Genomic DNA, 26,502 nt, shown 5'->3' on the forward strand with positions numbered 1-26,502 from the left:
CTTCCTTAAGGATATGATTTCTCTCTCATCACACTCAATTTGGATCAACGTAGACCATGGAAACAATGTAAAGACTGACAAACTGCCTTCTGTGGGGGGTGGGGGGAGGGAAGTAAGATTAGGGGAAAAATTGTAAAACAAAATAAATAAAATCTTTAATTAAAAAATAAAAACAAAAACAAAAACATAAAAAGAAACACCATAAAATTCTTTGAAAGCAAACTGAAAAAAAAATCTAAATTAAATGCTTAAGATATTTAAGGAAATAAAGAACTAAACTTTTTAAACTTCGGGGTGGCTAGGTGGCACAGTGGACAGAGCACCGGCCCTGGAGTCAGGAGTACCTGAGTTCAAATCCGGCCTCAGACACTTAATAATTACCTAGCTGTGTGGCCTTGGGCAAGGCACTTAACCCCATTTGCCTTGCAAAAAAAAAAAAACACAAAAAAAACCACTTAAAAATATTATTTGTGTCACAAGAAATGCTAAAACGGTCAATTTAGAAGGAAACAAGGAAGACAATTAAATAGTGCCGTGTGAAGCACAATAAGAATAATTTATACAAAGAAACAACTGTTACAATGGGGTGAAACAACAGAGAGAACACTCTGCCATCAAGAGTTGTCAAAGACAAGGGAAAGGTAGTCAGAAAGAAAATGCATTTTAAAAAACATTTTAAGCATTATAGTATTTCCTCATTCTCTGGATCATCATAAAATTTAAAATTACTGATTCTTTATCAGTTGATAAAATAAGATTTTAAAATAAAGTCAGAACTAAAAGGCAAAAGATGCAAAAAAGGAATTCAATTCCAAGAACTGTTATAATAAACAAGGATTCTTTTTTTGCTCAAGGGCAAATTTTGTCTACAAATGTTTCTCATCAGTCAATGAAAATGACCAAATGTACTTTAAGGGCCAAGTTTTGACTTCCTGAAAAGAGTTGGGGTAAGAGGAAGCTACAAAGAATTTTTAAAAAGCACTGCATATCATAAATTCTAATAAAACTCACACAAACCAATGCCATAACACTAATCATTAACTTTTTTTTTTTAGGTTTTTGCAAGGCAAATGGGGTTAAGTGCCTTGCCCAAGGCCACCCAGCTAGGTAATTATTAAGTGTCTGCGACCGGATTTGAACCCAGGTATTCCTGACTCCAGGGCAGGTGCTCTATCCACTAGGCCACCTAGCCACCCCCATTAACTTTTTCTTTAAGAAGTTTAATAAAAATTTAAGAGGTGGCATCACAACAGAAGAAAAACAATTTTCATTCAAAATAAGACATTTTAAAAATATAACTATTTCACTAAAGTCTGATTAAAGCTAACATTATTCAGATTAAAACATTGTGCTTTCTGGGGCAGCTGGGTAGCACAGTGAATAGAACACTAGCCCTGGATCAGAAGGACTCAAGTTCAAATTCAGCCTCAGACATGTACTATCTGTGTAACCTTGGGCAAATCACTAAACCCCAGTTGCCTTGTCCCCAACCCCACTCCCACCCCCCATATATGCTTTCCTAAAATACAAAAGTTTTATATTATGTAAAATAAATCCATTGATAATACCAATGTGACAATTTAGAATTCTGAACAGTTGGTTAATTACTTACTAAATGATTACCCAGTTTGACACTACTCTACAAAAAAGAAAATAGAATTTACAGTTATAACTGATAACCAAGGATTATCTGCTTACCTAAAAGGTTCATAGGGTTGATCACAAATAAAAAATCCTCTTCTCTGCAATTGTATAATATCTCCTTTCTTCAAATCCTTAAGGCAGGGATCCCCTAACATTAATTCTTCTTGCTATAAAGACAGTTTAAAAGAAAAACACATTTTTCTCAAAATGTGAGCATATGAAAGGTTAGAATAATATATTTAAATATAATAAGTGGCTATATATCTGTGAAATTTATATAGCTTTAAAAAATTCCTATGGCTTCCGCATATACTGAAAAATAAATTGTTTAGAACTCGACACCTGGGGGTGGCTAGGTGGCGCAGTGGATAAAGCACCGGCCTTAGAGTCAGGAGTACCTGGGTTCAAATCTGGCCTCAGACACTTAATAATTACCTAGCTGTGTGGCCTTGGGCAAGCCACTTAACCCCATTGCCTTGAAAAAAAAATCTTAAAAAAAAAAAAGAACTTGACACCACCCTCCCCTTGACAAACCTTAATTATAAAGCATAAATTTTCTTAGAGAAAAATAATTCCTTCAAGATATATGAGCTTTTGCTTCCAAAAAGTTAATTTTGTTAAGAGGATAAAATCATTTCTTTATGGCAATCACTGAAAAGAAATATAGCCCAATTTCACATTTGCTCTTTTTTACAAGGGAAAGTTTAGTAGTAACCTATTATGAATGTTAGTGATTTTTAAGTTCCAGTTAATGGAATTGCCAACAGAGAAATACAGTCTTTTCTGGATTTCTCATTACTGATTAGAATCACTGAAATCAATGGCTAAAAACCTATCACGACATTTGTTCTAATGGCTGAAATACTACAACTGATTGCATTAAAAAAAAAATACTTCCAAAGAAAAGTATAAGCAGCAACAGGATCAAATGAAAATTGCTTAATTGACCTTGCTATTCTTGTTGATGTACTGTTTGAAATCTTCATCTTTTCCAAGAACTGGCTTAGTAATGAGGTGTTCATAAGTCACACACACTGTTGGAATAAGAGGAGAATTTGCAGTCTCTGCAAGCCAGGTTATCTTAGCTGTCTTCTTGTAGTCTTTGTTCTCTAAGTTCAACTTCCCATCAAGGGATACAATTTTTCCATTTGAATTCCTAAACATAAGTTGGAAAAACATTCGGAAGAAAATGAATCAAAACATCATAATATTTATCTTAATCTCAGTGAAGTAAAAAAGTTCCAGCCATTCAATATTACAAAATTTAACATATGAATTATTAATAAACTATCATATAAATTTTTTGTGATTATCACATATTTGTATGTAATTATTAGCACAAATTCTGATTTAATATTATAAATAAAATTTAATTTAAACATAGGAATGGATTCTCAGAAAAGGAAGCTCTCTCAGATTTAGTCCAACCCAAAAGTCTATGAGTCTCTACAAACTGGCAAAAAGTTCTACCTCATATAAAGTTGGAATTTGCCTTTCATTGGTCTTAGTTCTACCCTATGATAATTCTACCTATATTTGATAAATCCAAAACAAAGTTATAGGCACTGCTTATTACAAGAAGCAAGATGGACTATTTTAAACTTAGGAAACTAGTACTTAAGATAAAAGGCCTTTATCTCTGTTCAAAATATTGGAAAGATCCAATTTGTAACTGCATTCAAGAATTAACACTGGATCATTAAAAAAAGAACACTAAATTTACTAGGACATTTTTGTAGACTTAAAAACAACTAGGATATCTTAGTGATACAAAACTTGCAACTAAATGAAGAAGAAAGCAACTCATACATTTAGTAATTTACACATCTGGACAGAAGTAACAGATAAACTGTACTGATCAGACATGCAAGAAATAATTATTCAGTTATATCTTTAAATTCAGACTTGAGAACAAAAAACTATTTCTTACTTGTGTATTTTAGTGATGATGATGTTGCCCCAATTTATAAATGTTACGATCTCACCCTCTGATAAAGTCTCTGCATCAGCACCTTCAATGAGCACTTTGGGACCATAACACACAGGCTTCAGGCCAACATCAACATTCTGTATCATAAGAAATAAAAAAAGTATCAATATAACAAATAGTACTGATAGTCACTGCTACTATCATTAGGAATGAAAAAAGATGTGACCACAAATATGTGATGATGGGAGTAACACTGACAGGTGAGGCCACTTAAGTAGGCAAGTGTGGCACGCTTTGCAGTACAATTTAAGGATAGTGGCTGCACAAGGACTTTAAGAAAATTCTGCATTTTCTTCTCAAAGGGTTACGTTAGAATATCACAATTTAATGAAACTTCAGGTTGCTGCCACAATAAATAGATAAGTATTACCATAGCATTGATCAAATAATCAAAACTAGGGCTAAGGAATAGATGGGTATCAAGGAATCTTTTATGGAGAACAGCACCAGAAGTAATCAAGGCTGCTTTCATTTTCAGCTAAGATACTAACTAGATATTTAAGACCAGATAGTTAGCAGTTACTTGAGTGGAGTCAAATTGCAATGATATGAGTTCTACACGGTCCCTTGCCTTATACAGATGTCCTGTGAGTCTATATGTTCATAAATCTCTTTCTACAAAGCACTGAATTTAAGGTGGAAAGGGATCCTTTATCTCATTTATTATAAGAGTTGGCCAAAAGCCTAGAAGGGGGACATTTCAATTTCTATGATTTAAGGTGGATGAGAGCACCAACTGCCCAGCAAGGTATAGTAGAAAGAGCACCAATTTTGATGAGGAATCTCTGAGTGGAAATGATTTACTAGCTTTGCAATTCTCTACCTCAATGATTTCTAAGGGTCCTTTCTTATCTGCAAAATCGACTAAATGATTGCTAAAGTCACTTCTAGCTCTAGATTCTATGATCTATTGGAATAACACTAGGCACAATAGATACATGTGATTATTATGGTGCTTAAAAATGGAGATGTTCTATTAAAAAGTATGCTGCTTTGTAGAAGGAATTCTTTATCTTTTTGTGTCATGGATCCAACTTCAGTAGCTAAGTAAAACCTACAGAACCCTTCTTGTAATATTTTAAACATGCAGAACAAAACACTTGTGATTCTAAAGAAAACAATTTTATAGAAATAAAATTATTTTTAAAAAAATTCATGGATCCCAGATTAAGAATCCCCTGGTCTACAAATCTGGATGAATGATAAAGGTCTCTCAGAGATTTAGAAATGGAAGGAAAGGATTCAATTAACATTATGTCTGAAAATATTAAATTTTGTGAGTGGGAAGAGATTTTACAAGTCAAAGTTTAGTCTACCAGGCTTGTTTGCAAATGAAGAAATAATCTTTTTTCTGATGGGTTTAATTTTAGGAAGTGGTTTGATATAAATAGTTGATAGTCAAAATATTCAACATTCCCTAGAAGAACTTGTGCCCCCCCTGTCCACGTGACTAACAGGGAAAAATATACAAAACTTAGTGATTAGTTTCATCAAACCTTAAGAAATTATGTTGTACACAAAATACTTCCAATTGGCAATTATTGACATGATAGCATAATGCTTTCTTTCTAAACTCTAACCCAAAAGAGAGAAAAAGAGTAGCAAAATCTTAGTGTGACCTTTGGGTGTTTAGCCACTTCTTTCATCTCTTCCTGAGCTTCAGGTATGTTCACAGTAATTACTTCCTTCTGCAGTAAAGCAACATAACGAGGAGCCACAGGGTCTATAACCTTTAAAAATTAATAGAAGAGCAATGAATAAAATACCTTATGCTAAAAATCCTCTAGTCACAAAAACAAAATTAGACACATTCAAAAGGCCTGACACAGGAATAGTAATTGGTTTTCTTTGTTACTGCACTTTTCTTTGTTTACCTGTTAACTCTCTTCTGACAGGTAAAAGGCAAAAAATAAAGACAAGACCACAAAAAAGTTTAAATTAACTTTCTTTTCTTTCTTTCTTTTTTTTTTTAGATTTTTGCAAGGCAAATGGGGTTAAGTGGCTTGCCCAAGGCCACACAGCTAGGTAATTATTAAGTGTGTGAGACCGGATTTGAACCCAGGTACTCCTGACTCCAAGACTGGTGCTTTATCCATTACGCCACCTAGCCGCCCCTAAATTAACTTTCAAAGAAAAATTTCTTGGTAGTCAAAAAAAGGGAGTAGATAGGATCTGAAATGATACATTTCAAATACCTAGATATGAGTCTTCCTATTAAGCAAAGAAGATAATTATAACCTATAGGTAAAAATCCTAAGTTTACCAATAGACTTTCACTGAGAGTGGTGAGGGTGATAGTAGAAAGTGAAATATGTGGGAAATTCCATTTTTAAAGAAATATGCATATGTTGTGACTTATTTTCATTTTAACCAAATCGCTAGACAATATTTTAAGACAGAATAGCATTAGGTCACTATAATAAGGCAATTTCATAATACAATACTGAAAACCAATAAATTGTAGATTACTTTTAGTAGTCATACTAGTTATGTTCTAAACCTATTCAATCTTTAAAATAGATCATTGATTTTCTATATTTGGGGGATTTTTTTTTTTTACTTCACAGTTCAGTTTAAAATTGTCCAGAAATAACACAACAGTATTTGAGGGATACAAAAAACATGGGAGGGAAAACGACTACTAGAGGATATAAACATATCCTGCTATACTTAGTATTAACTGATTCTTCAAAAAAACATATTAGATGAAACATCGCAGGGGTTGGTTACATGCAATGATGATAGAACAGGCATTATGATAGGGAATATTTAAAATTAGTAATATTAATATAAATTCAATTACATGAGAATTGTATCTAGGTACTCAAAATATTAGTTAAGTCAAAATAATATTCATTTTGGGGGGGGCACATTTTAATTGCCTTTTGAATAAAACTGCTTCTGGCATTTTAGGAATTTATAAGAAAATAATGAAACCATGATGGAAAGGTACAGTTCAGAAGCTGGAAAAGGTCTATAGCTTCACTCTTGCTCACAACTCCATGCCAGAAATGGAGTATCACCTTTCTTTACCTTTGATGACTTATACCTTCCTTCTCAAGGGAAGAGAAAGCATACCCTCACTTCAAAAAAAAAAGGGGGGGAAGGGGGTTAAATAAAAAACAAAAATTAGTTTATATCAACTAATTAAACATTAGACAATATATTATTAATAATGTAAAAGAAAATCTGTTCTAGATAAGGTTTACAATCTTTGAGATCTAGGAATAAAGGAAAGAAATATTAATTAAGCACTTAATATGTGATAAGGTAGAAATTTTATTTTAATATAATTTCAATAAATTAACATATTACATAAGATTGCTATAATATGATAAAATGTTACCTTTAATGTAATTTTTTAGAAACTGTGTACAGAATTTTAGGAATTTATGAAAAATAAAACCTTGATAGAGTTAATTATATCTCAGAATTATTTCAAAGCTATGACACTTTTTGTTTTGAAAGAACTCAAAACTCAATGTTAAATTGAGAATAACAAATGTTTTTTCTGATATCAAGAAAAATATATTTTATATGTTTCAAACTACTTTGGATGACTAGGAAATAATACAGCATTATAGACAAAGTAGTTGTAGTAGAGTTCTAGAGTTAAGAAACCTGGTATTTACAAACTGTGATCTTGAGCAAATCACTTAACTTCTAAGAAGCTCAAGCTCTTTCATCTGTAAACTGGAAATATTAATTAATACCTGTAGTATATATAGTGCCAAATGTCAGTTAAAATTATAACTGGTTATTAATATTGTTGTTATAATAGTTCAATGAGAATGAAAATTTAGATTTATAAAACAAGATGCTATTTTCATTTTTGAGTCAATAAAATTGCAGTCATTCTTTTTTTTGTTACTTTCTGGTTTTAGCTGTCTCTCTCCAAACACGCTTAATAAGTTAATGGTTTAGTTTTAGCCAAAACTGTTAAGGCAGCTGGCAAGTGAATTGTGACTCATGAATAATACTTGCTTTTAATTCCCTATGGTTAAATTTTCTGCTCCTTCATTAAGTTTTAGTCTGAGAGGAAGAAAATTGTTGATTTGCTTTTTTTTGGTTATAAATTCTAGCATGTTCCATGAATACAAAGATTATAGGAGGAAGTTTCGGTGAGTTTCATCATAAGATGCAGGGAAGAAAGACAACATTGAGGAAAATATAAAGCTGTTGCCTTGCACTCAAAATGCTCAGAATTATTTTGGCTTTACCACCATTCTAAACTTGAAATCATGTTATAGATTTAAGAATGGTATTTGTGGATTACTGTGTCCAAATAACTTATGTTTTTGATAAGAGTACGGTATTATTAACTTTGCTATTAAATTTTTAATCCTATTATTCATAACTGCAGCAACAGAAAGAACCAATTGATAATTCCTTGATGTGTTCCACTGACCAAAGACAAAAGGAAAAAATACAACACATGCCAGGCAAGCAACTACTTCTCAAACGGGGCAAGGCATCAGCAAAATCAAGCAATAATATAAAAAATAAATAAAAACAAGTTCACAGAACACGCACAATCACAGAAGCCATAGTTTAAAAGTTGGCATTCTAAAAAAATTTGCCTTATTATAGTGTCCAAGCAATCTGCTGCCAATTAACAGTAAGCCACGTCAAGATGCAATATTCCTTGTTTGATATTTACGTGAGAAACTTCAAAATGAAAATAATACAGTAAGGTACAGAAAATAAAATTAAAGAACTACCAAAATCAATGAAATTTAATCAAATGTGCAGACTGAAAAAATCCTTTGTCCTCTCACCATAGAAGGGAAATGTAATTAATGCGATTATTAGATATTCCCTTTGAAACTAAGAACCCCAGAGGACAAAACTTAAAAAAAAAGGAATAATGCATTTTCAATGAATATATAAAATGCAACTATCATCCTTTCTATAAAGGTGATTGTGCTTCAAAGCAGCATAATGGCATCTCAGATTACATGTTTATGGTGCTGAAAGCTATGTGCTAAGGCAAACAAAAACATTAAGTAATACCTTCTTACAGATAGCTCGCAGCTTGAAAGCAGAAAAATGAAATGCAGAATGTTCATAAGAATCACAGCAAGAACAATTACCTTTCCACAAAACTCTGTTAAAAACACCTTGCTTTTGTTTTTGGCAAGTTAATATGTTTAGTGCTAGATGTTGTTGTTGTTGTTTGTCCTTCATTCTTGAAGAAGACCATGACATTAGAGAGGTGATGTCATGACATGCAAGTAAGTTGGATTCAAGTGAAGGGGAAACTGTGCAAAGTCACCAACCAGTCTCACCTTCTCCTCCAGAGCCAACTGGGTCCAGTGGCTAAATATGGATCAGGATAACTACAGATGACCCTGGATGCAATGAGACCTTGCCTTTTTCAAGCTAGATTTTTCTCAGGTCAGTTTGACTGGGGCAAAGCCCATTCAGTCATTAATATAAGTATATTAAAAAAAGGGAAACATTCCATTTTCCTGAGGGTATGCAAAATGATGCAATCAACTTCTACGATTTCTTCTTTATACAGACACTCCAGTAATTTTCAGATTTATTATGTTATTCAAGAATAAGACACAAAAAAAGTAAAAACAAGAATAGAAATACATACCTTTTTGTTAAATGACCAAATTTTATCCCATTCCATATTAACAACTGACCGTGAAGAGCCCTAGGAAAAAAATTATAACATTTTAGCAGCCTGGAAATGTTCTTAAATATCAAATCTGGAAAATAAGTTGTTAAAACTCTAACCCATTATTTTCCATGTTTTAATCCTGACTTTGCAGTACATGGGGAAAAAGAGAAGACAGAAAAGTAAACATATGTGCAGGTTAACAGCCTTACTTCAGAGTAAAAAAAAACTAAAGCAACTCACTTGGGCAGCAATAAACTGTTTGAGTCCCTCAACTGTCATCCCTCTTCTCAGTACACCACGAACTGTGGGAAACCTTGGATCATCCCTGAAAGATGAATATATATCTTTAGAGGTTAGGAACATTTGTTATATGAAGAGTTAGAATATACACAGGAACATAGAAAATGTTTTAATAATATGCACTGTATTGCATTTTGTTTTAAGTCTGAGCTAGCTACTTTATTAGAGTGGGATATGGTACTCTAGTAAGGCCAAAGCAGCAGAAAACATGAAATGTAAGAGACAAAAAGGACCTCTAAGATTACTTAAACTTCTTCATTAAGTGGTAGCCCTGAGATTAGATATCACAATGCCTCCCTATGGACTCAATCCCTCAAACTAGCTTCACTATCTTCACTTCCAGAATGACCAGCATTGCTTGGACAGACTGAACCTTAATACAGAATAATGATTATTACTATGAGAAACACTCAAGACTTGTTCCAATATTGTCCTTAGAATAAGAGGTCCTTTGGGATTTTAATAATTTAGCCACCTTGGATGGGGCTCTGAGGTGGTATTTAAGAGTTTGTACTCAAATATTCCACAGGATAGTAACAGAATTTCAACAACATATATCAATACATACACACAACAAATATTTGAGTACTTAAGCCTATCTAATTTAGGATATACTACTAATATTAACAACACACCAAGAACAAACTATGAACCTAACATACTATTCATAGCAATCCATTTCAAGTAGATCACATTTAAGATAGTTCTATTTATTATTGTCCTTAATAATTTCAGCAGCTTATATTTTCTTAGAAAAAGTGTTCTATGCTATTGTTCTATTAGAAACCAGGAGGGACGGGATTTCAGGGAAACCTGGAGGGATTTGTATGAACTGATGCTGAGTGAGATGAGGAGAACCAGAAAAAAACACTGTACACCCTAACAGCAACATGGGAGTGATGGTCAACCTTGAAGGATTTGCTCATTCCATCAGTGCACAATTGGGAACAATTTTTGGCTGTCTGCAAAGGAGAGTATCATCTGTATCCAGATAAGGAGCTGTGGAGTTTGAACAAAGTACAAGGACTATTCCCTTTAATTTAGGAAAAAAACCAGATTATTTTATTGTCTGATCTTGTTACATCTAAGAAATCTGAGAATTATGTTCTCTTTAAGGATATGATTTCTCTCGCATCACACCCAATTTGGATCAAGGTACAACATGGAAACAAAGTAAAGACTGAGAGAGTGCTATCTGTGGGGTGGGGGTGGGGGGAGGAAGCAAGATTGGGGGAAAATTGTAGAACTCAAATAATATCTTTAATAAAAATAAATTTAAAAAAGAAAAAAGAAAAAGTGTTTTATGAAACAGAAAATAAATATTATCTTTTATTTTTATAGATGAGAAAAGAATGGCTCAGAAAGGTTAAGAATTTTGTCTATACATTTAGAAATTAATTTTCATTTTTATTTGCTTACAGGTGCCAATCTTTTCTGTAAAAAACTTTTTTTTCCCTCTTTCTTCCCTAATTATTTCATTGTCAAAATAAGTGGTTTTCTTGGACAAAGTGGAAATATGTGGTGTAAAAACAAAACAGTAAAAATTATTTTAAAAATACACAGTGTTCTTTGCCAAAGAAACCACACATATGGGGCGGCTAGGTGGCACAGTGGATAAAGCACCAGCTTTAGAGTCAGGAGTACCTGGGTTCAAATCCGGTCTCAGACACTTAATAATTACCTAGCTGTGTGGCCTTGGACAAGCTGCAAAAGAAAAAAAACCCTAAAAAAAAAAGAAACCACACATATAAACTGTATCTATTCACATACTTTCTATCAATTATAGATAATATAAAACATACCATCCATCAACTAGTCCTTCGTTGACAAACCAAGTTAGTTTTCTTTTAGACAACACAGTGTTGTTTAAATTTAGACGACTATACTCCCAAATATATGGTCTTCTTATGCCCAATGCTTCAATAATCCAATAAAATTGCTCATCTCTGTCATGGTATTCTGTTGTCCTCAGAGCATGTGTAACTCCTTCAATGCTATCAACTATGGGGCAGGCAAAGTCATATGTAGGATAAATGCTAGGGGAAAAGAAAGAATTTTTATTAATCAACAAAAAAATCTTAAATACCTTTATTTTAGATGGAACAATAATAATATTAATAATAATATTAATTACATGAGCATTTCCCCCAAATAATGGATATGATAAAAAAAACATAATTTGCTGATTTCCCAGGAACATAGGCCAAATTTGTTCAAAAATGATCTAGTTCTGAGTATAGAAATTCAACTTATTCTTAATATTCAGTTGTAAACAAACTTTGAGATTCCAACATTTAAAATGTTTAAAAAACAGGATAGAAAAAAATAATCCTTTAAAAAGAAAAATACTTATTTTGAAAATTTTTATTAAAACAAAAACCTTTTCCATATAGTTGCAATTTGGACTTTATTAAAACTTAAAATATTGTTATTATATTATGGTATACCACACAAGATTAGAGAAAATGTGCAAGTAAATTTTTTTTGAAGTTTAGAATATATGGTATAAATATGATTTTATAGGATGTTCTAAAGCAATTCTACAAACCTAAAATAAAGTTAACAACTCTACACAAAAACCATTGGCTATAAATTGAACAATTACCTATTTACCTTCCATTGTACAAACTATAATATACTCACTAATTCAAGACATATATCGCTATTAAAGTAGTTCAAAGAAGAGCCTATAATGACCTACTCTAGGACAGCGGCAGACATGGTAAGACTTAAATGATTGAACAGAGGAAATAAGGGAGAAAGAAAAATTAATTAATTAAATTTGGGGGAGGAACAGCTAAGTGGTACTGTGGAGAGAGCGCTGGCCTTGGGAGTCAGAAGGACCTGAGTTCAAATCCAACCTCAGATACTTAATAACTGCCTAGCTTTGTGACCTTGGGCAAGTCCCTCTTAACCCCACTGCCTTAAATAAATTTAAAAAAAATTTTTTTAATCTTTTTTATATTTCTGAAAAATCAAGTTCTTTCCAATTTCATTTCAATTCAACTTTTTTACACTTTCTATTACCAACAGATTCATAATAAGCTTCTTAGTGGTTTCCTTCCAGACTTAAAGATACAAAGAAAATTAACTAGTCTACATATTATTCATATTTTAATCCTCAATTTTATTTTTGTAACTCAAACCAGAAATCAGGAAAACATCAAAGTTTTCACTGAAGTTTCATCAATTTTTCTCAATATTAAGTAGAAAAATTTGCATGAGCTTCACTAGGAAAAACAAACTAAAGAATACATAGAAATAACTCATTACAGGTATACAGGTGGGTGATACTTGATAGGAAAGGGAAAAAGACAAAAGGACTAAGATGAACTTACTTGTATCTATTTCCAGTTCGCGGGTGAGGTTGTATTTTGCAACGATAAAGAGTTGGGTCCCTCATGCATCCATTATTACTACTCATGTCAATTTTTGCCCTTAAACAACAGGTCTGACCAAATGGGGTCCCTTTTTTCATTTCTTCCCACATTTGTAGATTCTTTTCAACAGCTAGTAAATAAAAAATTTACTACAGTTCAGCCAAAGCATTACTAATCTGGTTCAATTTTCCTTTAAAAGACAATCACCATGCATAAACTTCATATATAAAACTTCAAAATAAAATTAAGCTGCTTCAGTCTCTGGAAACAAGGCAGACATCTTTTTTTTTTAAGCACGAGAAGACCATCCAGACAGAGAGTTGAGACTTCAGAAGGCATTTTGTTCCAAAGGAAACTGATGCTCAAGAAAATTAAAGAACTTTTTCAGGGTCACAAAGACAGGAAGAATTTTTAAATTATTCTGGCACAAAGAAGGAATCAATGTATTTGCATAAATTGAATATATTCAAGGTAGGATTACTATTTTTAACAAAAGGAAAGACTGGTACATTTCACTAACACAAATTAAGTCAGATGCATAAAGGACCAAATGCACCTTACAATTTTTCCTATGTTTAGATTCTGTCCTCTGTTCACGTTCTGCTTTCATTTCTTCTGCAGGGGTATCATCTACATAAGCCTTTGCTTCACGAATAAGTTTCTCAGCATATTTCATTATTGTTTCAAAATGATCAGATGTATAAGTAAATTGATCTGGCTTGATATGCAGCATAGCAACATCTTCCAAGATAACCTGAAATATGAAACCCAAACAAACTTCAGTTTTAATTTATTAGTCCAGGAAGCAAACACACAAGGATACCATCCCTTTTAAATGAATTTCCTTTGACTCCTCAAGAACTGATATAATTTTTCTAAAACTATAAACTACGCAACAGGAGAAAAACGTCACAAAGGATACAATGTATTTGAGCCCCTATTATACAGTCTGAAAAATTAGTGGACAGAGGTATGTACTTTTCCAAAATATCATTGAGTTAGAGGGAAGTAGCAAGATTGTTTACACCAATCCAATTTAGAAAAGAAAAAACTGAGGCCAAAGAGGGTTTCATTATGGGTTGCACAGGTACAGCAAAAAGTAAAATTAGAGCCCTAATTCCAAAAAAGGGAATTCTCTTAATCTCCAATGAATAAGAGAAGAAGAGAACAAAGAATGTCAAAAAAATGAGAAATTTTCACTGTATTATCCCACCTGTTCTCTTTTGATAAAGACATGACCTCATGATAGATTACTAATTACTCTGGACAGTTACTTAGTATCAACTTGATAGAGATGAGTCCACCTCTCTCTTCTGTGACGACATGATACTTCTGAATGAAGATGACATAAAGATATTGGGAAACTTACATTTTTTCACCTAATTCTTTAGGGTTTTGTTGTTTAAAATAATTTCCATTGAAAGCAAAAAAAAAGTGTATGATGTTAAAAGGAATGCAAAAATCTACTTTTTATCATAAGACACAGAAACTTAAAGAGAAATGCAAAAAATAAACCATATGTACTGAAATTCATTATATCTTTGCCTGGACTTGAGAAATGAAAAATGTGGAGAATAAAAAGATAAAAGGGTAGGCTTCACTTGTGGCTAAAAGTTATGACAGAAGCACTAGATCATCTCAAATTTTAATGAACTTAGGGGTGGCTAGGTGGTGTAGTGGATAAAGCACCAGCCCTGGAGTCAGGAGTACCTGAGTTCAAATCCAGTCTCAGACACTTAATAATTACCTAGCTGTGTGGCCTTGGGCAAGCCACTTAACCCCATTTGCCTTGAAAAAAAAAAAAGCCTAAAATTTTAATGAACTTATCCAATATGTCAATCAACAGGTTATCACCATACTCTTAATTTACCTTTTCAAAATCTTCCTTCTCTTTCTCTGGATTTGTGTCATCAAATCTCATGATGAGTTTCCCTTTAAAGTTAACCTGATAGTGCTGGTTTAAAAGAGCAGCTTTTGCATGTCCAATATGTAAATAACTAAAATAAAAAGATTTCACAAAGAAACTTCATTAACAAGCTTTAGGCAATTACTTTAAATTAGCAGTTCCCTTGGAGTACATGAAAATACTGACACACAAGATTAAAATATTGTAACATTGGGAAAGCTAGGTGGCACAGAGGGTAAAGCCCTAGAGTCAGGAGGACCTGAATTCAAATCAGGTCTCAAACACTTGACACTAACTGTGTGACCCTGTTTAAGTCACTTAACCCCATTCCCTCACAAAAACAAAAAATAAAAATAAAAAGATAAGATTAGTAAATTAAATATATGAGTGTTAATAGCTTATGTACAATCTTATTAAGAGACAATATAAACATTACACACTTAATGTGAATTTTTAAAATTAATATAAAAGCAAATTTTTTAAAAAGTTGGAGGCATACTGCTGGACATAATTCTCACTGCTACCTCACTGAATGTAAATAAAGCTTGATGATACTGGCTTAGGTTGCTTAATTAGCTGCTTATTCTCCTTTTCTGTACTGGGAAGTGAAAAGCATGATTTGATCTGTTCTTTACCTCTTTGAAGCTGACCACAAAGAAATGTGGAACAAGAGGAAACAAAAATGACACTTTTCGTTTTAGAAATTTTAATTAAAAATGGACACACAATCATGGTCATTATTATTATTATTACTCTCAATCACCCTGATAATATCTGAGTGTAGAAGAGTATCACTTATTGTATAAATGACATTTTGGTGGGCAGTAAATAAGAAAATGAATCATGAAAGGAAAAAAAGGATTAAAGAGACAAAAACCTTTATTTTGCTACAATAGTTTTGCAATTAAAGCTCAAAATGAAGACAGATAGTTTTCATTTCTAGAGGTTTCAAATATATTTTAAATATTACCCTTTTTTCTTTAACCTAGTAAAAATGTGTAAATTTTTAAAATGAACTTATCTAGTAATGATTAATTTAGTGTCTTAATTTAGCAAATATGTTTTATACACACCTAAGCTATAATAGATTTTTTTTTAAAGTTGTACTAGACCTTAGTTGCTCTTAATCATGCAAATGATTCATAAAGACATTATCTTACCCACTAGCCTCAGGAGGAAATCTGACCACAACCTTGCCCATCTCTGCACCTGGAAGCTCAACAAATTTTCCAACGTCCTGTTTCTTCTCTGTTGCCTTAAAACAAATGAACACTTATAGAATTAGCTGTTTTGCCATAAAACTGCCAAAGTCTCAGATACAAAATTTTCCAGGTAAAGGAAACATGCAGAAAATAAAAAATAATTCTGCTTAATATCACTTGAAACTTCTTCACAATGTTTTGTTTTTTCCCTTTAAACTGTACCAAATAACAATTCTGCTTACCACTTTGGTTTTTGGTGTAGCAACATTCCATTTGGTACCAACTGACTGAAATGCACGTTGAGCTTCAAGAAAGCCAAACCACCGCTTTACATGAAGTGGAGCCAAATTCTCTTTCAATTGCTCCTGCCATTTATTATTTCCTATTGACAAACAAACATTTTAAACAATTCACTAACTCTGCAATTTCATATTTGCAATTTTGAGTTCCTTAAATGATTCAATTTAAGCAATCAAATCAATAAAAACAATACTTCTCTAATGGACTATAAACTGTAAACAATTTAAGACTGATATTTTTGCTATCTCTATAAAACATACATGACTCAGGAAAGTTATGAGTTTGGCAACATTTATTTAACCCAACTCAGCTTTTTTCCATTTTATGAGCCCCCCTCCCAATAATGTCACTCCAAACCAACACTCCAACCAAAACAGTTCTGAGCATAGTAAGGTGGTAGCTTCTGTTTATTTCTTTAGTTTATTTCATTCTTCATATTCATATCGCTGGTACTTGGCACCAAGGAGGTACTTAATGAAAATTTGCTGACTGGCTTAAACAAATAAAAATAATTTAAAGACTATCAAATTTCATCAATATTAGATGTCAAAATTAAGTACCAAAAGTTTGTATTAAATATCTATTTTAAATGTCTTTCTAAACAATTTCTAAACAATTTTCAAACCATTTTCTCAGAATGAAAAACTGTAGTCAGAAGCTCTATGCCAGGCCCAGAATAATTCTGAATGTACCCTAGCCATGCTAAGATACCCTTGGTCAAAGTCAAAGGGTCTGGGATGCTGCCAGTGTGGGCACTCTCTATGCAGACTGTCAACCTTCTACATCTCAAGAGACAAGTTGTCTATGAATTGCTATGGCTAAAAAAATTCACCTGACCAACCTTTTTGTTGAGTTTCTCCATACCTTCCTAGGTTTGTCCTTGAAGACCATGATCAAAGACTTTCTTTCTTATTTGGTAGAATCAGTGTAATACCAGCAAAGTCTAGGTCACCTTCAAGTCACTTTCCTTTACTCATACTTTACTTTATCTACTGGCTCATTCCCTTCTACCTCTGTATTCATTCCGAAATTAAAATACTAATCTGAATCTAGAAGACTGCACTAATAGCACCTCCATCAACAGGAGTTTGCTAATCATTTCTTTGTTTTTTATCTACTTGTTTATTTGAAATGGGTTATAAAGAGAAACTATCAGGGCAAGAAAAGCAGAGGGAGAACCTATAGAAAGCCAACTAGAAAAGCAAGGAACCCATTGGAAGAGCTAATTATATCTAAGACACACACAGACACAGAGAGACATACTCCTCAGTTTTAAAAACAAGATAAAGTAGTAACTTCTTTTTGCTTCCCCCCATTAGAATACTAGAAGCTGACTGTTCTGCTTGGTGTTGTTTTATATATGTGTATAAAATCCAGGCATCTATAAGCTGAGGAATGCATATATATTTTTAATAATATATTGCTAAGTAATAAAGTCATTCTGCAGTTTAATTCGATTTATCAACAAAACTTTATCTGATGGAATTAGTGTTCAAGATTCATTAAGTAATTAGCCTTGAAAAAACTGAAACGTTAATGTGGAAAATAGCAAAATGTTTTTGATGATACAGTCTTCATTCCAAATTAATTTAGCCTCCAATAACATGACAGAATAGTATTTCAGTCTCAAATATGGAAATTATATAAAGGACTCAAAATTATCTGACCTTAAATTTCTCTGTTACAATGGAATTAAAAATCTGAGAAGAAATGAACTACTTAGCATGCAGTAATTGCAAATTTAAAGTGCTTTAAAAAAAGACCAAAGATACCTTTTAGTGTGGCCCAAACACACAGGTCTGCTAAACTCAAAGAGTTTCCAACTAAGTATGTTCTCAGAGACAGGCAGTGATTGAGTTCACTGATTGCTGTAGTAAACAGTGTACAAGAAGATAATTTTGTAGCACTGAATTCCAACCAATGATCAATCTGGTGGAAGGAAAAAAAGAAAGAGATGAGACTGAATCACAGTCCAACACTTAGAATTTGTTTAAACCATCAAAAAAGAAAGGCTACCTAATAAAGGCAATACAACAGTCAAGATTTTATGAGTTATATATTCTTTATCTAAGGAAAATCACACTAGTGTTGCTTACTAAATATTACAAGACTACTGTTACCAGAAGGATCATGGTAAGGTCATCAACTCTCCTTACTTTCAAATAGCATAAATACCTAAGAAGTTATCAATACAAAACAATTCTACCTACACAAATTTAACAGAATCCTTATGGAAAATGAAAAGGACTTTAAAATAGTCTGACCTTAAAATTCACAATGATAAATACAGAATGCAAAAATGAGAAGAAAGTAGAAAGAGAAGAGCTAGCAATCATTAAATCCAAAAATCATAAAATCTCTTATAATTCCTGAAACTGCAGAATGAGTCAGTGACTTTCTGAATTTCTATAGTATTCTGAAAATATTTTATGCTGACTTTATACCAATTGCTTTCTTGCAGTATAGAATATTTCCTTTATTTTTAACCTAAATTTCAACTTAAATTTTTTTAAAGAGGATATTAAATATCAAACATTCATGTTTACAGTCTATTACAAATCTTTTATCTAAAGTGGATCTTCACTGAAGCAAGACAATTTTTTTATTCCATCCTAACTGATTCTCTATCCTATTCCCATAGCACTTTCAAATCTTCTCTTCTTGACCTCTCTACCACTAGAACTTCTAAAATACTGTAGAGATTCTCAACCCAGTCTTTAAATTACATGTCTGTGTTGCTTTTTCTTTATAGTAAAGGAAGGTTAAATCTCTAAGGGAAAGTGGAAAATGACTAAAAAACATCAAACGGCATCAACAAAATGCATTTTTTTAGAAGAAATGGTAGAAAGTAAGCAGGAAAAGAACTATAGAAAATCCAAGTATAAACAGAACAATTTGGGGAAGGGGGGCCACAGGGAAGAAAAGGGGAAACAAATATACAATCACAAATTCAGCATTCTAGATGTTAGGATCTTAACTATAAAAAGGCTTCATCAAGCAAAGGCAGTAATAATGAAATTCTCAAATAAGTAGAAAAAACAATACAATAAAAAATCAGAAAGGCCTGTTGATGACTTACTTCAGTGTGCTCCAACAGATTACAACCATATAGCCCAGCTGAAGCTGCTACTCTAGCCAAGTAGCGAAGTATAGAATTCACATCAGTGAATGCAACATTGCTAGAATACAAGTGAGAAAACAAAGCTATTTCAGCCATCTGGCTATAGTCAATTTGAAGACTTATTATATGAACAATTAGCAAGACAAACTGACTTTGAATTGTCTTCCTCATCCTCTGCCTTTCATTCTGCTCTGCATCAATTTAGTTTTCAAATGCTCAATAAAATGGAAAAAAAAAATCTCTGAAATGTGCCCAACAAGAAGTCGTGGCTCTAAGAATTATTGCCATAACCATGTGGGTGACTTCAGGTTTTTAACCCAATCTCTTATATAACAGTTCCTCCATGTCTTCAAATCATGAAAATAACAATATAACATGCACTGAAAAATATAGGGGTGTATTGACTGATTGATTATGAGAAGCAGTGCCCAGTGAATCCTGCTTCAAAATCAGGGAGATCTGACTTCAAGCCCCACTGCTGATATGTTGGTTGAGGGACACGGCAAATTATTTAACTTTTCAGTGCCTTAGACCAATGGTGTCAAACTCAAATTGAAAGGAATTCATTTAGGCTCCATCATGACTTAGGTAAGGGTGGCAGCTGTGTCTACCACCTCAGAACCAATCTAAAAAAGTTTGCCAAATTTTAAAAACAATTCATACATGAAACTATCCCCCCCAAAATAGATTCAAAAGCCTACTCTTCAAAGTGAATTTGAGAAGTATTTTAACTTTAATATGTTCTATTGTTTTGATGCAGCACCATCAAATTTGAAATACCCCAAATGACTTTGCAGCTAGTACCTACATAAATCAGTTTAACTTTTTGTTGTTAAGGAATCCATTTACTCCAAGCTATCAGCTGGGAAATAAGCTTGACTGATATTTTTAAATTTTATTTCCCATTTTAAAAATGCATTACTGTTACAACAAATCAATTTTATGTAGCCATTATATAATGGGATGGTGTTGAATGTCAACAAAATATGCTCCCTTTCCATTATAAAACTATTACTGACTCATTATCAGCAGCAAATTATATCTTCATAATGTGGTTTAGAACAGTTTTTCCACTGAAAAGTTTGCTGAAGGTCAAAAAGTTAAGGCAAAATATGGCAGAAGCAGTGCTGGACTTGGAGTCAGGGAGATCTGGAGTAAAATTTCTCAAGACAGCCACTAGTTCTGTGAGTATGTCATCTGGTCTCTTATGGATTCAATTTCTTCATCTTAATATGGAAAAAAAAATACCAATAATATCTATCCCATAGGGTGCAAATTAAATAAAATATACAAGATAGCGGAAAATTTTAAAGCAATATATTTTATATATATACACTATATATATATAAATACAATATGCACAATAAGTATAATATATAAATACAAATAATATAGAAATATAATTTAATTGCATTATTATTAATAACTATTATTAATATCATTATTAACAATAACAGGAAAATGACATGATAATTATAAATCATAAAATTAAAATGTTAAAATATAAACTGAAATGTACTGTCATATTTGATAGGGGAAAAAAACCAAAATTAGTTGCAAATGTGAGTTTGTGGAGAAGTTAAGAGATAAGAAGCTTTGATGAAATTTCTTAAGTATGGATACACATAGTTAAATCTTAAAGGAACCGAACCCTTTAGGCTTTTAAAATTATAACTCCAGTATAAACATTCTGAGAGAACTGAATAATTTAAGAATATTTTAAAATTTCTCTAAAGCAACAAAAAAAATCAATAGCTGATTAAAAAAAATGATCACTACAAAATGTTTTGAAAGCTAAATTATTTATTAGGGAAATGTAGAAACAAGAATTCTACTTATAGAGCTCATGAGTCACAATTTCCTGAAATTCTGCATTATGAATCTTTTGAAGAGTCTGTACAGTTTAATAATAATGGTCAAGAAAGTGCATAGTTTACATATTTATTCTGTATTTGTCTTCTGTCCTCAATCTCTCTATTTGCTTGACTTGGCATAGGAAATAAGCTCTGAGAAGGCAGAAATCATAGCTAACAAAGAATGTATGGCACACATGCAAGTCATGAACTCCCAATTAAAGACATGCAACCTTATCTAAAATTGATAATGAATAATAAAACACCTTCACAGGAAAAATAATGAGAAAATATACCTAATTGCCTTATGCTGAATATGTGAACTTGGGTCATATTATAGGCAATACCACAATTATAGTCATATACTACAATTAAATGGGACTACGAAGACGGAGCTGTGTGATTTTTAAAAGGATGTTCAAAAGGGTACATAGTCATATACTACAATTAAATGAGACTGTGAAGAATGAGTTGTGTGATTTTTAAAAGGATTGTTCAAAAGGGTACATCATCTGGGAATAATATCGCAACACATTTCCACTTGTTATTTTCATTGTAATTATATTTCTTAGTGATAAGATCTTTAATAATCATGCAACAGACGTGCAAGCATACAAAAATGACTTTCTAATTTACACGCCCAATTCAACTGTTCATATTTTTTTAAATGCTCATTTAAGAAATGAGGACAGGGGCGGCTAGGTGGCGTAGTGGATAAAGCACCGGCCTTGGAGTCAGGAGTACCTGGGTTCAAATCCGGTCTCAGACACTTAATAATTACCTAGCTGTGTGGCCTTGGGCAAGCCACTTAACCCCATTTGCCTTGCAAAAATCTAAAAAAAAAGAAAAAAAAAGAAAAAAGAAATGAGGACAGAAATGTAAAATCACTTACTCAGAAACTCGAAGGATGTTCTCTTTTCCTTCATCAATTGAAATTTTGACATTATCTTTAACATGTTCTACTGTCAACAAAGCTCCTACAAACAAGAGAAGAAAATTTAAAGTCATTTCATATTAAATCACTTTTGTAGACTGAATCATCAAACCTTCAAATTGAAAGGTTCTCTAAACAATTATATTTGGCGCACAGGAAATTTTTTACAAAATAGTCTTTGTCTTAAAGGAAGATAAATATCAGTACACAGAACCAGTTCAGTCAGGACCACTTGCTTCCAGGTAAGGCATTTAATATTAAAATTAGCTTTCTTCCTCTAGGAGGCAAGGATGGCCTAGAACATTATGAACATTTTACTACTCTATATCTTAAAATTGGATAATAGGCTCAATTACTCTTAGAAAAATAATTAATTCTTGAGTTCTCATAGATGACCTTCCCCTAGAGCCAGTTATTTTAGAAGTGGAAGACTTGTATATATCATCTCAGTGTTATTCAAAATTGTGACAATGTTTGGTATAGTTGGTAAAGGGACAATGTGATACAAAGTGGAAAGTGTTGGATTCTGGAAGAAGATATAGGTATAAATTCTGGCTTAGTACTTCAGTGACTTTGGCGAAGTCATGTGTCTTAATTTCCCCAAATGTTAAATGGAAGTTATATTGATGTGACCCTCAAGTTCCTTTCATCTTTAAAATCTATGACTCTAAATACATAAGAAAAAATATCTTCAAAGACAGTAGAATCTGTACCAGCTAAATTAATATTTATATTTTATGAATTGGGGCGGGGGGTTGCAAGGCAATGGTGTCCAAAGTCATACAGCTAAGTAATTATTAAGTGCTGAGTCTGGATTTGAACTCAGGTTCTCCTGATTCCAGGGCTGGTGCTCTATCCACTGCACCACCTAGCTATCCCTAAACTATTATTTATAAAAAGACATGATCCAATATATATTCAAAGGTACATAAATCAGTCTTAAGGATGAGATCATGGAAAGAGGTGTGAGCCCTAATTAGAAAAGTTATTAAAACCAGTCAACAGACAATGATCAAAGAGTTTGTTTTTTTCCCTTCAGATATGTGATTTCCTAGATGTAGAGAACCCCCCCCCAGCACCAATGCAGATCCGTAAATCTTCTGCAGTTTATAATCTTAGTGAATTTCCTGGGTTACTGAGGGAATGAAGGAATGAATGTTCTAGGGCTACATAGCCAGCATGTATCATAACACAAACTTGAACCCAAATATTTCTGACTCTAAGGTAGATCCTCTATTAACTATTCAGTTTTGACACTTAAAGGACACTAATTCAGCAAAGCTACACAAATTATCAACAGTCACATGAAAAATATTTAAAATTTCTAGTAATCAAATAAATGCAAATCTAAGAAACATTGACATTTAAAGTTCAGTAGTTTTTATTAGAGCTTTTGGCAATTTAGAAAATTTGAAAAATGTTTCTTCCTATTTTGAAAATAACATAATAATGCCTATTCAATTCCATATCCAATTTCTTCAAGAGAACAATTTATTAAATAAAGTCTATATTTATTGGTAAAATTATTCAAAACATCATTATTACATGTATATTACATTATTATAATCCCAATGAGATTTATTAACAAATCATTGTTCTACAAGTTTTAGCCTCAAAAAGAGTTAACGAGTTAACAATGCCAAAACTTATTTTGAATACTATATATATATATATATATATATATATATATATATATATATATATATATATATGTCATTAGTCTACCAAGTCCAAAATTTAGAAGGGGGGGGGGGGCACCAGTACAGACTCAAAAAAAATGTCAATCCTGTTTTGATGCAATTTTTGTAAAAAGTCATAACTCTCAGTGTTGAGCTCTAAAAGTTCATTATCCAAGTCTGGTACAAACTGAAAACAAAACTGGGAGGTGGGAGAGGGGAGTAGGTCAGAACCTTACTACTATTTCAGGATAAACAGAGACACAAATGCACCTGCCTGCATTTATGCCCAGTGTTCCAGGTATCCATCCCTTGCACTAAATCTGTCACCAATGACATCCAAAAGGCAAATCTGATCACTTGCCTAGATTCCATTTCCCAGGGTCAGTACAATATAGAGTCTAAAATATGAGTGGAAGAAATAGGGAGAAATACAGTATGGGGGGGGGGGGGATTCCATTCTAACTGTCCAAAAGCCTGACCCTTTTATTATTTCATCTCTCATTATTCTTCAATATTTCTGAGTCCACTGCTGCTTCCCTCCATTCATGACTCCTCAAAAAAACCTCACTTGATCGGTCCATCTTCTCTAGCTTTATAAACCTCCTCCCTTTCATGGCTAAACTCCTGGAGACCTCCTTTCCTCTTCTCTCTTAATTCTGCACATTCGTTTAGATCTCATGTTTCAGGGGAAACTCTCTCCAAAGTTACCAATGAAGTCTTAAAGGACAACTTTAATAACCTTTCCTTGTTCTCTCTGGAAAGCCTTTGAGACAATCCCTGCAGGTTTTCAGGACACTCACTGCTGGCTCTTCTATCTGACTGACATCCCCTCGGTCTCATTTCCTTGGTCTTTATCCAAACTTCCTCTTTGAGTCTTGGCCTCTCTATTTCACTTTTTTTTTTCATCAGCTTCTTCATCAAAGACTCTCAGATCTCTTTATCCAACCATAACCTCGTGACCTTCGGTCTCAAATCTCCCAAATAAATATCTATGGGACGGCAAATCCGATTGACATCGTAAACCAAACAGATGCAAAATGAAGCTTATTCTCTTGCCCCCTCTCCCCCCCTCGACCCTCTCCTGTAACTAATTTTCCAATTACTGATGGAAAGCAGCTCCATGCCATGGAAGGCTCTGCCTCCTTGCTGTCTAACTTCACGTCCCAGATAAAATCTCCTCTTTTTTATAAGCAGCTGTGGCTATTCCCCTTCGTGTTGGTCGTCCTCGCTCGCCTCCCCCCATCAGGCGGGGAGGTCCTCGCCATCAGGGACTCCTGGGTGGCGTTCTACTGTCTCTCGCCAGTGCTGGGCGCTGGGCGGCCTGGAATGCCCGCGGGCAGGCTTGGAAGGGAAGGGAGACGCCAAGCAATAATTACGGCCCGCAACGTGTCCTTGCACAGTCCCAGCCCCGGAGGAGCCATCTTAAAAGCATCAGGGAGGAAAGAAGATAAACCCAGCGCAGCCCACGAGACCCCTCCCCGGGGATGAGGAGCCAAGCCACGTGCTTCCAGGGAGGGGGCCCCCACCCGGGTGAAAAAGTGGCCCAAAGGCAAAGCCAGGCCTAGCGGGGCGCGGGGGATTAAAGGCAGCTCGGGCCGGGGTTCGGGCCGCCCTCGACGCCCGGAGCGCCTTACCGAGGGGAGGGTCTCCGGGGTTCACCGTCAGGCTCAGCGCCGCCATCTCCACCCCTCAGCCCTTCGATCCGTGCGTCAGGTGCGACGGCCAAGTGCGAAGGGCCGGCGAGAGGCTGGGGATGAGACGTGTCCGCGCCGCCGCGCCAAGGCCCCTCCTCCCAGCTCGGCCGGACACACCCCGATTCACCTTCCCCCGCGCCTCCCCCACCACGGGACTTCCGGTGCGCCGGCCAAACCGCCTCGGGCACTTCCGGGACCTCTCTGCGGCACGCTCGGTCCGCGGCCATAAAGGGCACGGTGGACGCTGGGGACGCGACTTCCGTCGGCCGCTGCCCTTTGGCCTTCTCGAGCCTGCGGCTTCCGCCTCCTCAGCTTCCTGGGTCATCCCTGTGAGGGGGCCAAAAGCTGCGCCGGCGTCTCGTTTCCCGGGAGACCGCGCTCCGACCCCGACCTCTGACTGACAGCTAGAGGTTAAGCGACACTGACAATTGCAATCTGCCAGGTAACTGACCAGCCTCCAAACACACCCATTCTTCCCGCGCTCATTTGACGGAGCTGCGGCCAGAAGAAGCAGTGACTCGCCCCATCGCCCAGATAATAAAAGTCTCACACAACGAGGAAGAGGTCGAATTTATTTTTTTAATGTATTTATTTTTTTCAATTACAGGCGAAGGTAGTTTTCCACTACCATCATTCTTTTGCGAGCTCTTGAGATCCACAGTTTTCTACTACCTCTTCTTTCCTTCCCCCCCTCCCCCGGAAGAGAATAATCTTTTTTTAGGCTGTTTTTTTTGCAAGGCAATAGGGTTAAATGGCTTGCCACCCCTAGAAGAGAGCAATCTTAAAGAGGTTAGACCTATACATGTCATATTTCCATATTAGTCATGTTATGAAAGAAGAATGAGAAAGAAAAATATAAAAGAAGTA

The 26,502-nt window shown here is 34.2% G+C and overlaps 1 protein-coding gene across 1 annotated transcript in view; it reads right to left on the reverse strand.

The window, feature by feature from the left end:
- The window catches only part of EPRS1 (glutamyl-prolyl-tRNA synthetase 1), a 64,119-nt gene extending 38,405 nt beyond the window's left edge, over positions 1-25,714 (reverse strand). The window contains exons 1-16 of the mRNA XM_074222695.1: positions 25,576-25,714; positions 22,221-22,305; positions 19,434-19,533; positions 18,127-18,283; positions 16,297-16,436; positions 16,013-16,107; positions 14,817-14,943; positions 13,508-13,700; positions 12,905-13,076; positions 11,369-11,602; positions 9,507-9,591; positions 9,240-9,299; positions 5,254-5,364; positions 3,575-3,711; positions 2,593-2,800; positions 1,699-1,811 (exon numbers count right to left, since the gene is read on the reverse strand). Of these exons, the coding sequence (XP_074078796.1) occupies positions 1,699-1,811; positions 2,593-2,800; positions 3,575-3,711; positions 5,254-5,364; positions 9,240-9,299; positions 9,507-9,591; positions 11,369-11,602; positions 12,905-13,076; positions 13,508-13,700; positions 14,817-14,943; positions 16,013-16,107; positions 16,297-16,436; positions 18,127-18,283; positions 19,434-19,533; positions 22,221-22,305; positions 25,576-25,621 (2,063 nt within the window). The 5' untranslated portion in view covers positions 25,622-25,714. The remainder of the gene's footprint in view (positions 1-1,698; positions 1,812-2,592; positions 2,801-3,574; positions 3,712-5,253; positions 5,365-9,239; positions 9,300-9,506; positions 9,592-11,368; positions 11,603-12,904; positions 13,077-13,507; positions 13,701-14,816; positions 14,944-16,012; positions 16,108-16,296; positions 16,437-18,126; positions 18,284-19,433; positions 19,534-22,220; positions 22,306-25,575) is intronic.
- Positions 25,715-26,502: the final 788 nt, after the last annotated feature.

This window comes from Macrotis lagotis, chromosome 2 (assembly GCF_037893015.1).
Source record: "Macrotis lagotis isolate mMagLag1 chromosome 2, bilby.v1.9.chrom.fasta, whole genome shotgun sequence".
Taxonomy (NCBI): Eukaryota; Metazoa; Chordata; class Mammalia; order Peramelemorphia; family Peramelidae; genus Macrotis; species Macrotis lagotis.